This window comes from Ammospiza caudacuta, chromosome 36 (assembly GCF_027887145.1).
Source record: "Ammospiza caudacuta isolate bAmmCau1 chromosome 36, bAmmCau1.pri, whole genome shotgun sequence".
In the NCBI taxonomy this organism is placed as follows: Eukaryota; Metazoa; Chordata; class Aves; order Passeriformes; family Passerellidae; genus Ammospiza; species Ammospiza caudacuta.
The window spans coordinates 276,238-292,667 of record NC_080628.1 but is presented as its reverse complement, the minus strand read 5'-3'; the positions used below and the strand labels follow the sequence as shown (position 1 = coordinate 292,667).

Sequence of the window (16,430 nt, the reverse complement as noted above, 5' to 3'; positions counted from 1 at the left end):
TCTGAGGCGGAATTTTGGGGCATTTTCAGGTGGTCTTGGGGTGTTTTGGGTATTTTTGGGGTGGTTTTGGGTGTTTTTGGGGTATTTTCAGCTCTCTCAGACGCCCAGGGGGGTTGGGGTATTTCTGGGGGTTTTGGGGGTATTTTTGGGGGTGTTTTCAGGTATTTTTGCTCTCTCAGAAGCCCAGGAGGTTTTTGGGGTTTATCTGGGTGTTTTGGGGTATTTTTTGGGTATTTTTTGGGTCATTTCAGGCGTTTCCAGCTCTGTCAGAAGCCCAGGGGGGTGGGCACCACGACGCCCCGCTCTCCACCACGGCCCCCGCCAGGTCCCGAAGGTTCCGGAAGCTCCGGGACGGGAGCGGCCGCAGCGAGGCCAGGACGCCGCTCGTGGCCTGGGGACGGACCCAAAGCAGCCCCAAATCAGCCCCAAACGCCCAAAATTACCCCAAAACCCAGCCCCAAACCAGCCCAGAACAAACCCCAAAACAAATCCCAAACCAACCCAGAATCGACCCAAAAGCAGCCCCAAATCAGCCTGAAACCAACCCCAAATCACCCTAAAATCAGCCCCAAACCAGCCCAGAACAAACCCCAAAACCAGCCACAAATTATCCCCAAAATTATCCCCAAATCAGCCCCAAACCATCCCCAAATCAGCCCAAAATTATCTTAAAGTCATCCCTAAAATTACAGCAAAATCAACCCCAAACTATCCCAAAATTATCCCAAACCAGCCCCAAAATTATCCCCAAATCAGCCCCAAATCACCTCCAAATTATCCCAAAATCAGCCCCAAACCAGCCCAAAAATTATCCCCAAATCAGCCCTAAAATCATCCCCAAACCCACCCCAAATCAGCCCGAATCCCAGATTGATCCCAAAATGATCCCCAAAATCAGCACGAAATCATCCCCAAATCAACGCAAAGAAAACCCCGAAAATCCCCCCAAAAAATCAACCCCAAAATCCTCCCACAAAAATCCCAAAACCCTCCAAAATCCCCCCAGGACCCCCTGAAAATCCCCAAATTTCCCCTGAATCCAAATTTCCCCCACAAAAATCCCCAGGAAAACCCCAAAGTCCCCCCCAGGACCCCCCAGAATTTTCCCAAATTTCCGTGAATTTTCCCAAATTTCTGTGAATTTTTCCCCATTTTTACCTCCTGGCACCAGGTGAGGGTGAGCAGCCGCTCGTGCTGGGCCGTGGGGAGCCCCAGACTCAGCGACCTCGAGGCCCTGGGGGAGGGGAAAGGGGGGGAGGGGAGACCCCAAAATGTGGGGAGGGGTCCCCAAAACCCCCCCGGGACAATCAGAGAAAATCCGGCAAAATTCGGCTGAAATTCAGCGAAATTCGGCTCAAAATCGGCAGAAAAATAGCATAAAATTTGCATAAAATTCACACAACGTTCACACAAAAATCAACGCAAAATTCACCCAAAATTCACCCCAAAATCAACATAAAATTCACACAAAATTCACCATAAAATTCACAAAAATTGACATAAAATACACCATAAAATTCACCCAAAAATCAACATATAATTCCCACAAAACCCCTTAAACTTAGCTCAAAATTCATCCCAAAATGCCCCCAAATCCCCCCAAAATTTACCAAAAACCCACCCCAAATGCCCTCCAAAATCCACTCCCAAATCTCTTAAAAAATCCACCCAGAATTCCCAAATATTTCCCAAAAATGCCCCAAAATTCCTCAAACCCACCCAAAATTCCCAAGAACTCCCCCAAAGCCCCCTCAAAAAGCCCCAAAATCCCCTTAAAATGCCCCAAATCCCAGGAATTCCCCCCAGAATTCCCAAATTTCCCCAAATCCCTCAAACCCCCCTCAGAATTCCCAAATATTCCCTCAAAAATGAGACAAAAATGCCCCAAAATTCGCAAAAAAATTGGCCAAAAATCCCCAAAAAAGGCCAAAAAATTCCCCCCAAAAGTCCCCCAAATCCCAGAATCCCCCCAGAATTCCCAATTTTCCCAAATTCCTGGGATTTTTCCCCGTTTTTACCGGGCCAGCACCACGGCCCATGCCGTAGATGTCGATGGCGGCGTCGGCCACGCGCTTCAGGGCGAACTGCTCGTCTGGTTTGGGGGGGAGATCGGGGGTCAGGACCCAAAATTCCTCCCTGGGACCCCCAAAATCGAATTCAGCGACCCCAAAAACCCAAGGAGCCCGAAAACCCCCACAAAATTTGGGGGGGAAATGGCCAAAAATGGGAAATTTTGGGGAAAAGTTCAACCGAAAATCCTGAAATTTTACCCAAAAAAGGCAAAGTTTGCTCAAAATCCACCAAATCCACCCAGATTAACACAGGCCTTCAAATTCAACGTGGTGCCTCCAAATAATTCTGCAAGCCCCAAAATCTGCACAAATTTGGGGTAAGAATGCCCAAAAATTGAAGAATTTGGGTAAAATTCAGCCTCAGGAGGCCAAAGATTCCCAAAAGTTCCATCCAAATGCCCCAAAATCTGCCCCAAAGCCCCCAAAAATCCACCCAGGACCCCAAACATTGAACTTGAAACTCCAATCAACGCCCAGGATCCCCAAATCCCCTCAAATGTGGGGCAAAACTCTCAAATTTGGCCAAAAATGGGAAAATAGGGTAAAATTCATCCCCAAAATTCTCAAAATGCCCCAAAATCCCCCCACATTCTGGATTTTGGGGAGCTCTAAAATCATCGCCTCCCTCCCAAATCCCAAATTTGGGCACCCCCAAATAATTTGGGGAGCCCCAAATTGAGTTAAAACTCCTCAAAGATAGAAAAAAAAGCCCAAATATCCAATTTAAATCATAGAAAATGCCCCCAAATTTGGGGGCTTTGGGGTCCTCCGGCCCTTCCCACCTCGGCGGTTTTTGGGAATTGTCCCAAAATTGGGGAATTTCCCCAAACTTGGGGGATTTGGCCCAAATCTCACCCACGATTCTCTTGCCGTGTTTGAGCAGCAGCGCCTCGGCCGTCTCAGCAAAGAGCTCCAGGCACTGCATGGTCTGCGGAGGCACAGGCGGCCCCCAATCGCACAGGTTTTACCAAAATTCACCCAAAATCAGCCCAAATCCCACAGGGTTAAACCCAAAATTCACCCTGACAGGTTTCACCCAAAATTCAGCCCAAAATCAGCCCCAAATCAGCCCAAAATTCTGACAGGGTTCACCCAAAATTCACCCAAAATCAGCCCAAATCCCACAGGGTTAACCCAAAATCCGGACAGATTTTACCCAAAATCAGCCCCAAAGCAGCCCAAATCCCACAGGGTCAACCCAAAATCCACCCAAAATTCACCCAAAATCAGCCCAAATCCCACAGGGTTAACCCAAAATTCACCCTGACAGGTTTAACCCAAAATTCACCCAAAATCCAGCCCAAAACCAGCCCAAATCCCACAGGGTTAACCCAAAATCCGGACAGATTTTACCCAAAATTCACCCAAAATCAGCCCAAATCCCACAGGTTTAACCCAAAATTCACCCAAAATCAGCCCAAAATCCAACAGGTTTAACCCAAAATTCACCCAAAATTCTGACAGATTTTACCCAAAATTCAGCACAAAGTCACCCAAAATTCAGCCCAAAATCAGACAGATTTAACCCAAAATTTAGCACAAAATTCTGAACAGATTTTACCCAAAATTCAGCCCAAAATCAGACAGATTTAACCCAAAATTCAGCACAAAGTCACCCCAAAATTCAACCCAAAATTCAGCCAAAACATCAGTACAAAGTCACCCAAATTTAACCAAAAAATTCAGCACAAAGTCCCCCAGAATTCACCCCAATTCAGCCCAAAATTCAGCTAGATTTCACCCAAAATTCAACCCAGATTTCACCCAAATTCAACCCAGATTTTCACCCAAAATTAAACCAAATTTAACCCAAAACTCAACTAAAATCCCACCCAAAGTCACCCAAAATTCATCTAAAATTCAGCCAAAACCGCCCCAAATTCACCCAAATTAAACCTAAAGTTTGGGGGGTGAATTTTGGGGTTTTTTTGGGTGGATTTGGGGTGAATTTCGGGGTTTTTGGGTCAGGAATCCAATTTTGGGTTATTTCGGGGTGAATTTTGACTTTTTGGGGTCAGCACTCACCTGAGTCCTTTGAGCTCAGTGCGCAGGGAGGGATTTTGGGGTGAATTTTGGGGTTTTTGGGGTGGATTTTGGGGGTTTGGGTCAGCTCTCACCTGCTGGGCTCCGTCCTTGAGCTCAGGGTGCAGGGAAGAATTTTTGGGGTGAATTTTGGGGTTTTTGGGGTGAATTTTGGGGTTTTTGGGGTGGATTTTGGCGTTTTTGGGGTTCCCAATTTTGGGGTTTTTTAGGGTGATATTTTGGGTGGATTTTGGGGTGAATTTTGGGATTTTTGGGGTGGATTTTGGGAGGTTTGGGTCAGCTCTCACCTGCTGGGCTCCGTCCTTGAGCTCAGGGTGCAGGGAAGAATTTTTGGGGTGGATTTTGGGGTTTTTGGGGTGGATTTTGGGGATTTTGGGGTGGATTTTGGGATTTTTGGGGTGGATTTTGGGGTTTTTGGGGGGGTTTTGGGTCAGCCCTCACCTGCTGGGCTCCGTCCTTGAGCTCGGGGTGCACCAGGTGCTGCAGGGAGAGCCCCGAGCCCAGCCCGGCTTTCCTGGGGGAAAAACACCAAAAATGGGATTGGGGGGAAAATAACCCAAAATGGGAATTTGGGGGAAAAACACCAGAAATGGGATTGGGGGGAAAATAACCAAAATGGGAATTTGGGGGGGAAAAAAGGACCCAAAATTGGGATTTTGGGGGATTCAGGTGGGATTTGAGACGACCCAGGTGGATTTTAGGGAATTTTTCAGTGGTTTTGGGGGTGATTTTGAAGATAATTTTGGGGATAATTAGGGGTGAATTTCAGGATAATTTTGGGGTGTTTTGGGGGTGATTCTGGGGTGTTTTTAGGGATAACTTCAGGATAATTCTGGGAATAATTTCAGGATAATTTTGAGGTGTTTTTGGGGTTTTTTTGGGGTGGTTTTAGGGGTAATTTCAGGATAATTTTGGGGATAATTGCAGGAAAGTTTTAGGGATAATTTTGGGGTGATTTTGGGGATAATTTCAGGCTCTTTTTGGGATAATTTTGGGTGGGTTTTGGGGATAATTCTGGGCTGGTTTTGGGGTGCTTTTGGGGACAATTTCAGGGTTTTTTTTAGGGATAATTTCAGGATAATTTGGGGTGGTTTTGGGAGTAATTTTGGGGTGTTTTTGGGGTTAATTTAAGGGTGTTTTTTGGGATAATTTCGGCTGTTTTGGGGGTGGTTTTGGGGATAATTCTGAGGTGATTCAGGGTGTTTTCAGGATAATTTTGGGGATAATTTCAGGGTGATTTTGGGGATAATATCAGGATAATTTGGGGTGTATTTTCGGGATAATTCTGGGTGGTTTTTGGGGTGTTTTTGGGGATAATTCTGGGCTGTTTTTGGGGATAATTTCAGGATAATTTGGGGTGCTTTTGGGGGTAATTTTGGGGTGTTTTTGGGGATAATTTAAGGGTGTTTTCAGGGGTAATTTTGGGGTGTTTTTGGGGATAATTTGGGGGATAATTTCAGGATAATTTGGGGTGGTTTTGGGGATAATTTCAGGATAATTGACAGTGCTTTTGGGGATAAATTTGGGAATAATTTCAGGATAATTTGGGGTGGGTTTGGGGACAATTTCCGGGTGTTTTTAGGGATGATTTCAGGATAACCTGGGGTGCTTTTGGGGATGTTTCAGGGTGTTTTGGGCGCCCTCACCTGCGCAGCCGCCGCGTCACCTCCCCCGTGAGCACCCCGACGTTGCCCAGGGGGTCCCTGAGCGCCGCCTGCACCCCCCGGAGCTGCACCCCCAGCGTCTGAAGGGTTAAAAACGGGGCTCAGGGGAGCCCCAAAAACCCAGAGAGACCCCAGAGACCGGGGGGGTCCCACTGCCTAAACCTGGGGGGGGCTGAGTGGAAAAACTGCAATTTCGGAGGAGTTCAAGTGAAATATTTTGATTTTTTATTGGTTTTTCTTTTTTTTCATTAGGAAATTTCAGGGGTTTTTATTTTTTTTTAATGGAAAATTTCGTATTTCTGGGGTTTTTTAAATGGAGAATTTCAGATTTTTAGGGTTTTTTTTTAAATAAAAAAATTCAGATTTTTGGGGGTTTTTTAAATGGAAAGTTTCAGATTTTTTGGGGATTTTTTAAATTTCAGATTTTTTGTTTTTTTTTTTTTTTTAATTGAAAATTCCAGATTTCAGGGGGTTCATCCCAGTTCCTCCCAATCCCCTCCCAGTTGCCCCAAGTCCTGTCCCAGTTTGTCCCAGTCCATTCCCAGTATAAGCCAGGACAGACCAATCCCTCCCAGTCCAAACCAGTATAACTCAGTCCAAAGCAGTCCAAACCAGTATAACCCAGTCCAAACCAGTCCAAACCAGTACCTGGAAGCCCTGCAGGGCCAGAAAGAGCCCCAGGATGTCCTGAAACCCCTCCCAGTACAGACCAGTCCATTCCCAGTATAAACCAGTCCAATCCAGTCCAAACCAGTCCACACCAGTATAAACCAGTCCAAAGCAGTCCAACCCAGTACCTGGAAGCCCTGCAGGGCCACAAAGAGCCTCAGGATGTCGTTGGTTCCCTCGAAAATGCGGAAAATCCTCAAATCCCGCAGGACCCGCTCCACACCCGGCTCCTGCACAGGACAACAAAACCACCCCAAAACAGCCCAAGATAATCCAAAATAGCCCAAAATAATTCCAAAAAAATGCAAAACAATAAATTAAAATTTTAAAAAATTCCCGAAAACCCCACAGAGATCCCGCAGAAACCCAAAAAAACACCAAAAAAAAATCCCAAAAAACCCCACAAAAATCCCCAAATAATACCAAAAAATCCCCCCCCCCAAAAAAAAAAAAAACAACCCACAAAAAACCAAACAAAAGAATCCCCCAAAACACCTGGGGAATCCCAAGAAAATCCCAGAAAATCCAAAAAAAATCCCCCCAAAAAATCTGGGAAAATCTCCAAAAAAATCTCAAAAATAATTCATGGAAAACCAGAAAAATCCCAGGGAAACACAAAAGCAATTAGGGAAAACGAAAAAATGCCAGGAAATCCTAAGAAAAATTGAGGGAAAACAAAACAAGAAAAAAATCAAAACAATCCAGGGAAATCCAGAAAAAATTCAGGAGAAACCAATTCAACTCCTGGGAAAGTCCCCCCCCAAAAAAAGGGGGAAAATCCCAAAATCTTGGGAATTTTTCCCCAAATTCCAACAATTCCCAATCCCTGAATTCCAGCGCTCCCCAAAAAGCCCCAAAATTGGGGGATTTTCCCCCAAACCTCACCTGCATGAATCCCATCCCCCCCATGACCTGGATGCACTCGTCAGCCACGGCCCAGGCGGCCTCCTGGAAATTGGGGAAAATCCCCAAAATTTGGGAAAATGGAAAAAATTTGGGTTAAAAATCATCCTGGAAAAGGCCAAAACTGCCCCCAAATCCACTCAGAATTCCCAGGAAAAAAAATCCCCAAATTCTCCTCTGGAAATTCATTTTATTCCCCAAAACATATTTGGGGTTTCACCTAAAATCTCCTCCCAAAATCCCTCAGAATTCCCAAAAAAATCCTGAAATTCCCCCAAAATTTCCTCCCAAACTCCCTAAAATCTCCCCAAAATCCCCAAAAATTGGGGAAAATTCCAAAATTCCTCCCCGATCTCCCCCAAAATTCCTCCCAAAATTGCCCCCAAAATCCATAAAAATCCTTCTTAAACTCCCCCAAAATTTAAAAAAAAAAAAAAAAAAAAATCTCCTCAAATTGGAGAAAATCCCAAAATTTCTCCCAAATCCATAAGAAGTCCCTCCCAAATTTTATTAATCTCTTTCCAGAATTTGCCAATTCCGGGAATTCTTCCCAATATTCATCAAAATCCATAAAAACCCCTCCCAAACTTACCCAAATCCCCCCCAAAAAATCCCAAATTTTCTCCCAAATCCACCAAAATCCCTCCCAAGCTGCCCCAAATCCCAGAAATCCCCAAAACTGGGGAAAATTCCCCAATTTGCTCACGGATCCGAAGATTTTGCTGATGGCCGCTTCGATCTGGAAGTCGGGGTCGCCCCTGTCCATGTTGGCGCTGATCATGAAGGCCATGGACTGGATTTGGGGGGAAAAACGGGAATTTTGGGGAAAAAACGGGAATTTGGGACATTCCCAAAAAAATCTGGGAAATTCCTGAAAAAATCCCGGGGCTTTTCCATCAAACATTCACAAAGTTTTGATCGAAATTGACCCAAATCCCCCCCAAAAACCTCCCCAAAATTCCAGACAATCATCCCAAATTCCCCCCAAAATTTCCCCCAATTCCTCCAAAAACCTTCTCAAATTCCCCAAAAGTTCCCCAAATCTTCCAAAAAAGTCCAAATTTTTAGAAATTTTGCCCCATTCCCCCCAAAAACCTCCCCAAATTGCCCCCTAAATGCCCCCCGGACCCCCCAGATTTTTCAGGATCCTTCGCAAAATTCCCCAAAATTCCCAAAAATTCCCCCAAAATCCCCCAAAAAATCCCCAAAATCCCCATTCCCACCTCGGTGACGTAGTGCAGCAGCGCCATCCTGCCCAGCTTCTCCTGGATGGCCCCAAATTCGTGGATTTTGGCCCCAAACTGGCTCCGGTTGGCGGCGTGGGAAACCTGGGGGAAAAAAATTCCCAAAATTTGGGAAAATCCCAAAAATTTGGCAGAGAGGGGAAAGGGAGGGGTGGGGGAGTTTTGTGGGAATTTTTTAGGGCAAATTTGGGCATTTTTTGGGGGGAATTTTAGGAAATTTTGAGGGGGAATTTGGGGGTGGTTTAGGGGATTTTTCGGGTTTTTCTTTTGCCGATTTTCTCTGGGTTTTTTGCCATTTTCTCCAGATTTTTTTTGAATTCCAGGATCCCAGAATTCCCCAAATTCCTAAAAAAGTGGGAATCTCACTGTGGCCTCAAGGTGTCTTGGGTTTTTTCCAATTTCCTCTTTTTTTTTCCTGATTTTCTCAGAGATTTTTGAGGTTCCCAGATTTCCCCAAGATTTCCCAAAATTCCTGAAAATTTGGGAATCTCAAATCCCAGTGGGATCTGGGGTTATTTCAGCCCAGATTCTCCAGGGAAATTGTTGGCTTTTTTGGTTTTTTTTGGCCAATTCCCTCATATTTTTTCCGATTTTCTCAGGGTATTTTTTTGATTTTGGTGACCCCCAGAATTTCCGGATTTCCCCGAAATTCCCAAATCTCACCGCAGCCTCCAGGAGCCCCCTCACGGTGCCGGCCATGGCGGCGGCCATGACGGGAATTTGGGGGTTTTTGGTAATTTCCCCTTTTTTCGGCAGATTTCTTCATTGCCGGCCGGTTTTCTCGGGGTTTTTTGCCATTCACTCAGGATTTATCCCAAACTTTGTGATCCCACAATTCCAAAATCCCCAAGATTTAGGAAATTCAAATTTTAGCAGGACCTGGGGTTATTTTAGCTGAGATTCCCCAGGGAAATTGGGCTTTTCCTGCCGATTCCTTCGTTTTCGGCCGATTTCCTCGGGGTTTTTTTTGATTTCGGTGACCCCCAGAATTCCCGAATTTTCCCCAAAATTCCCAATCTCACCGCGGCCTGGAGCAGCCCCCGGATGGTGCCGGCCATGGCGGCGGCCATGCCGAAGCGCCCGTTGTTCAGGATGGTCATGGCCACCTTGAAGCCGCCGCCGAGCGAGCCCAGCACGTTCTGCGCCGGCACCCGCACCGCGTCGAAGTGCAGCGACGTCGTGTTGGACGCGCGGATGCCCAGCTTCTTCTCGGGGGGACCGCTGGGGAAATGGGGGAAAAGAGAAAATTAAAAATTGGGGGGAAAAACGGTGAAAAAACGGGGAAAAACGGTGGAAAAACGGGGAAAAACGGTGGAAAAATGGGGAAAAATGTGGGAAAATGAGGAAAACAAGGCGGTGTTGGACGCTCGGATGCCCAGCTTCTTCTCGGGGGGACCGCTGGGGAAAAGAGGGAAAAAACCCAGAAAAAGGGAAAATTAAAAATTAGGGAGAAAAAAAAAAAAAAAAAAAAAAAAAAAAAGGGGGGGCAAAACCCCCAAAGTTTCTCCCTGAAATCCCCCCAAAATCCCCTTAAATTCACAAAAAATATCCTTAAATGACCCCAAATCCTCTTAAAATTCCCTATAATCCCAAATTTCCCCACAAAACCCCTTTAAATTCCCCAAAAATCTCCTTTAACTACCCAAACCCCCAAAAATTCCCAAATACCCCCAAAATTCTCCAAAAATCCTAAATTTCTCCCTGAAATCACCCCCCAAACCCCCTTAAATCCCCAAAAATTCCCCTAAACCCCCTAAACCTTCCTGAGAAATCCCAAAATTCCTGGAATTCCACCCCAAAATCCACATTAAATCTCAAAAATATCCCATTAAATCCCAAAATAACCAAAAAATTCCCCAAATCCCTGGAATTCCCTCTCAAAATCTCCCTTAAATCGCCCAAAAAATCCCATCAAATAAAAAAAAAAAAAAAAATCCCCCTAAACTCCCACAAACCCTCCCCAGAAATCCCCAAAAATCCCCTAAAAATCCCCAAAATCCACCAAAAATCTCCTAAAAATCCGAACTTTGCCCCCCAAACCCCCATAAAATCCCCAAAAAGTCCCATTAAATCCCCCAAAAATGCCCCCAAACCTTCCCCAAAAACCCCCAAAAATCCCAAAATCGCCCCAGGCTGGGGCTCTCCTCACTGGGTGACGCCCCCGAAGGCCCTCTCGACCAGGAACGCGGTGATTTTGTCCTTGGTCTCGCCCGTGCGCTCGTCCCTCACCGGGGTCTGGGCAAACACCGTGAACAGCTCGGCCAGGCCCCCGTTGCTGGGGAGAAAAAGCGGGAATTTGGGAAAAATTGGGAAAAAAATGGGGATTTGGCTGGAAAATTGGGAAAAAAATGGGGATTTGGGGGCCTAAAATGGAAAAAAAATGGGGATTTTGGGGGGAAAAATTGGGGAAAAATGGGGATTTTAGGGGCTAAAATGGAAAAAAAATGGGGATTTTACGGAAAATTGGGGAAAAAAATGGGGATTTTGGGGGCAAAAATGGAAAAAAAGTGGGGATTTTGGGGATTAAAATGGGGAAAAATTGGGAAAAAAGTGGGGATTAAAATGGGGAAAAATTGGGAAAAAAGTGGGGATTTTAGGGGCTAAAATGGAAAAAAAAGGGGATTTTAGGGGGAAAATTGAGGATTTTGGGGGGAAATTTGGGGAAAAATTGGGGATTTGGGGGTCTGGGCAAACACCGTGAACAGCTCGGCCAGGCCCCCGTTGCTGCAGGGAAAATGGGAAATTGGGGAAAATGGGAAAAAAAAAAGAGACTCGGGGGGAAAATTGGGGATTTTCAGGGGAAAAAATTGGGATTTTGGGGGTAAAAACAAGGGAAAAATCTGAATTTTCGGGGGAAATTTGGTAAGTTTGGAAGGAAATTCAGGGGGGAATTCAGGGGAAATTGGGAATTTTTGGGGGAAAATTGGGGATTTTGGAAAAAAATTGGGGATTTTAGGGGGAAAAATTGGGGATTTTGGCGAAAAATTGGGGATTTTGGGGGAAAATCAGGAACTTTGGGGGAAAATTAGGAATTTTGGGGAAAAACTGGGGATTTTGGGGGGGGGAAATGGGGATTTTTGGGGAAAATTTGAAGAATTTGGGGGCAGAAATGGGGATTTTGGCCCCAAACCCCCCCAGAATGTTGGGAATGTTGGGAATTTGGGGAATTTGGGGAATTGCTGACCTGATCCAGATCTTCTCCCCCTCCAGGGTCCAGAAGGTTCCGCAGGGGCTGGGCGTGGCCCGGGTGCGGATGGAGGCGGCGTCGGAGCCGCTGCCCGGCTCCGTCAGGCAGAACGCCGCCACCATCTCCCCTAAAAATGGGAATTTTGGGAAAACTGGGGGATTCGGGAACGGCCCGAGACAGCCTGGGGTTCCCTGGGGGAGGAAAATCCCCAAAAATCCCTGAAAATCCCGTTCAAAAAGGGCCAGAAATGGGGAAATTCCACCCCAAAAACGTGAAAATTCCACCCCAAAACTCCTCAAGTTACCCTGAGTTTTCTGAAAAACGGGAATTTGGGGAATTTTGGAAATTTGGGAATGGCCAGAGACAGCCTGGGATTCCCTGAGGATATTTCAGGTGAATTTCTCAGGACATTTCAGGTGAGTTTCTGGGAATATTTCAGGACATTCCAAGGGAATTTCAGGGAATATTTTTGGTGAATTTCTGGCAACATTTGGGTGAATTTCAGGGAATATTTCAGGTGAATTTCTGGCAATATTGGGGTGAATTTCTGGCAGTATTTCAGGGGAATTTTGGGTGAATTTCAGGCCATATTTCAGGGGGATTTTGGGTGAATTTCTGGCAGTATTTCAGGGGACATCTGGGTGAATTTCAGGGACATTTGGGTGCATTCCCAGCCATCCTGGCAGCCTCACCTGTGGCCAGGCGGGGCAGGTATTTCTCCTTTTGGGGAGGGGTCCCATAGAGCAGCAGCCCCTTGAAGCCGATGGACTGGTGAGCCCCCAGCGTGATCCCCACGCCCAGGTCGTGCTGGCCCACGATCTGCACCAGCCGCGCGTACTGGGAACACTGGGAGTTACTGGGGGGGCTGGGGGGAGATTGGGGGGTCCCGGGGGGTCCCAGAGGGATTTGGGGGGGTCTGAGAACACTGGGAGTTACTGGGAGGGAGATTGGGGGGTCCCGGGGGGATTTGGGAACGCTGGGAGTTACTGGGGGGGGCTGGGGGGGAGATCGGGGGGTCCCGGGGGGTCCCAGAGGGGGTTGAGGGGATTTGGGTGGGACTGGGAGGGACTGGGGGGCAGATTGGGGGGTCCCAGGGGATTTGGGAACACTGGCAGTTACTGGGAGGGACTGGGGGGGACTGGAAGGGACTAGGGTGGGAACTGGGGGGTCCCGGGGGGATTTGGGGGGGGTCTGGGGGAGTTTTGAGGGGATTTGGGGAGGTTTGGGGGGCTCTGGGAACGCTGGGAGTTACTGGGAGGGACTGGGAAGCCCCTGGGGGGGAGATCGGGGGGTCCCAGGGGATTTGGGGGGGTCTGGGGGAGTTTTGAGGGGATTTGGGGAGGACTGGGGGCCACTGGGATGGAGGTTGGGGGTCCCAGGGGGATCTGAGGGCGATTTGGGGGAGTTTTGAGGGAATTTTGGGGAGATCTGGGGAGACTGGCAGAACTGGGAGGGACTGGGAGTTACTGGGAGGAAATCTTGGGGGTCCCAAGGGAATTTGGGGGGTCCTGGGGGAATTTAGGGAGGATTTGGGGTGGATTTGAGGAGATTTGGGGTGGATTAGGGAGAATTTGGGGGATTTTGGACAGAACTGGGAGCACTGGGAGTTACTGGGAGGGGATTTTGGGGCTCCCCAATTTGGGGGGGGGTCTCACCTGGGTGTTGTTGAGCCCCAACCCCCCAAATTCGGGGGGCACCTGGAGCCCAAAGGCCCCCAACTCCTTTAACCCTTTCATGGTCTCGTCCTCCACCTTCTCCAGGGCGTCGTTTTTGGCAGGGTTGTTCACCTCCTGCCCGGAAATTTGGGAATTTTGGGGAAATTTGGGAATTTTGGGAGAATTCCTGGAATTCCAGAATGGGGGTGAAGGTGGGAATGGGGAAATTTTGGGGTTTGTACCTCAAAGAAGCGGCTGACGGGACCCACGAGCTCCTGCAGGGTTTGCTCTTGCTCCTCCGTCAGGACTGGGGGGAAAGAGAAAATTAGGGAAAAATTATCCCAAATCACCCCAAAGTTATCCTAAAATTGCCCTGAAATTACCCCAAAATTGTCCCAGAAATCTGCTGAAATTGTCCTGAAATTCTCCTAAAACCATCCCAAAACTGGGACCAAATTACATTGAAATTACATTGAAGTTATCCTCAAAATTATGCTAAAATTGTCTCAAATTGTCCCAAAAATTGACCCAAAAATCTCCCCAAAACCCCCTCAAAAATCTCCCCAAAATTCCATGCAAACATCCCCCAAATTTATCCAAAACACCCCCAAATTTATCCTAAATTGACCCAAGATCATCCCCCAAAATTTCCTCCAGAATTTTCCTAAAAATTGCCCCAAGACCCTCCCTAAATTTTCTCCAGAGCTCCCCAAAATCACCCCAAAACTCCCCAAAGTCTCCTCTCAATTTTCCCATATTTTACCCCAAATTTCCCCAAAATTCTCTCAAAAATGCCCCAAAACTCCCTCAAAATTTCCCCCAAATCTCCTCTAAATTTCCCCAGATTTTACCCCAAATTCTCTCAAAATTTACCTCAAAATTCCCCCAAAATTCCAATAAATCTTCTCTAAATTTCCCCTGATTTTACCCAAAATTCCCTCAAAAATTTCCCCAAAATTCCCTCAAAATTTGCCCAAAATTTTCCACAGAATTGCCCCCAAATTCCCTCAAAATTCCACCCAAAATTCCCCCAAATTCCCCAAATTTTGGGGTGCCCTGACCTGAGGGGTAGGGGAACACCTGCTCGGTGTTCAGGCGCCCCAAAAACATCCCCACAGCGAAGGACTTGGATTCCTGGGGGGAAAAAAAAGAATTTTAGGGGCACCCCAAAAACCCCAAATTCCACCAGGATCCCCCAAAAATCCTCCTGGACCCCCAAAATCCCCCCATAAAAATTCTTCTGGACCCCCCAAATCATCTCAGGATGCCAAAATCCCCTCAGGAGTCCCCAAATCCCACCCAGGACACACAAAGAAAAACATTTCATGTACCCCCAAATCTTCCCAAAAAATTATTCTGTACCCCAAAATGCCCCATAGCTCGACCTTCAAGACCCCCCAAAATCCCCTCCAAGCCCCCCAAAGTCCCCCCAGAACCCCCAAATTCCCCCCACAACCCCAACAAGACCCCCCAAAATCCCCCCAGCAGGCTCAAAATCGCCCCAGGACCTCCCCAAAATCCTCTGGATCTCCTCAAAATCCCCCCAAAATCCCTCAGGACCCCCCAGATTCCCCCCAAAATCCCCTCACTCACCTCGAGGCCGCCCTGGGATTTTTGGGGGGCTGCTGTGGCCGTGGCAGTTCCAGCTTTGGGGAGCACGGCCTGGGGAAGGGGGAGAACCCCAAAAAATCATCAGAGAACCCCAAAACCATCCCCAAATTCTATTCAGAACCCCAAAAACCCCTCCAGGACCCCCAAAATCCCCCCAAATTCTTTCCAGGTCCCCTTAAAACTTCTCCAAGAGCCTCAAATTCCAGCCCAGGACCCCCAAAACATCCCAGGAATCCCCCAAATTTCCCCCTGGACCCCAAAATCCCACTGAGCTCCCCCAAATTGCCCCCCAAAACCCTCCTAGGACCTCCCAAACCCATCCAGGATCCCCAAAATGCCCTCCAGAAACCCCAAAATTCCCTCAAAAACTCTCCAGGACCCCCCAGAATCCCTCAAATAACCCCAAAATCCCCCTCAGGACCCCCCAGATAACCCCAAAATCCCCCCAAGCCCCCCCCAAATGCCCGCCCTTGACCCTTCCCCCAGTTTCCACCGCCCGACCTTTGCCCCAGTTCTGACGTCACGCGCGCGAGGTGGGGGCGGGGCTCCGGGATTGTTTTGGGATCGGTTTTGGGGGATTTGGGGGGATTTGGGGCGGATTTGGGGGGATTTGGGGGATTTCGGGGTCTCTACCTGCGCCTCGTGCCTGCTCTGCAGCCGGGACCCCCCAAATCTGTGAATTGAGGGGTAAGGGGAGGTTAAAAAGGCGCCCCCAAAAAACCTCTGGGACCCCCCCCAAAAAATTCCCATTCACCTCCTCCCCAAATTCTGGGGGTTCCCCAGAATCCCCACAAAATTTGGGATTCTCCCCCAAAAGCTCCGGGATCCCCCAAATTCCTCAGTCCTGGACCCCCCCCCGAACCCCAAAATTCCTGGGATCCCCAAACTTCCAGAACATTCCAGGACCCCTCCCCAAAACCCCAATTCCGAGAGGCCCCAAATTCCCGAACTCCCCCCAAAATCTCGAACTCCCCAAAATCCCCGAACTCGCCCCCAAATTCCAGAATCCCCCAAATGCCAACCCAGGACCCCCGAAATCCCGAGATCCCCCCTCAAACCCCCAGAACCTTCCAGAACCCCCAAATCCCAGAACCCCCAAACACCAGAACCCCCAAATCCCCCAAATCCCAATCCCGCAACGCCCCAAAATCCCAAATTCTCCCCAAAAGTCCCAGCACCCCCCAAGACCCCAGGACCCCCCAACTTCCAGAACCTTCCACGACACCCCCAAAACCCCAAATTTTGGTGTTTTCCCCCCCAAACTCTCACCCGGGCGGGATCCGCCGCAGCAGCCGCAGCCCCGCTCCCAGCCCCAGCCCGGCCATGTCGCCGCTGTCGCCGCTGTCGCGATAAACCCGGGGGTGTCCCCGGGGTGTCCCCAA

The 16,430-nt window shown here is 48.1% G+C and overlaps 1 protein-coding gene across 1 annotated transcript; it reads right to left on the bottom strand.

The window, feature by feature from the left end:
• Window positions 1–247: 247 nt before the first annotated feature.
• Window positions 248–16,401, bottom strand: ACADVL (acyl-CoA dehydrogenase very long chain). The gene is given in 21 exon segments (XM_058822920.1): window positions 248–391; window positions 1,159–1,234; window positions 2,019–2,035; window positions 2,037–2,092; window positions 2,928–3,000; window positions 4,557–4,629; window positions 5,762–5,859; window positions 6,577–6,678; window positions 7,334–7,396; window positions 8,058–8,144; window positions 8,575–8,679; window positions 9,618–9,816; window positions 10,745–10,870; window positions 11,780–11,909; window positions 12,475–12,619; window positions 13,438–13,572; window positions 13,680–13,744; window positions 14,499–14,571; window positions 15,031–15,099; window positions 15,682–15,721; window positions 16,318–16,401. Coding segments are annotated over 21 exon segments (1,932 nt in total). The 5' UTR covers window positions 16,374–16,401.
• Window positions 16,402–16,430: the final 29 nt, after the last annotated feature.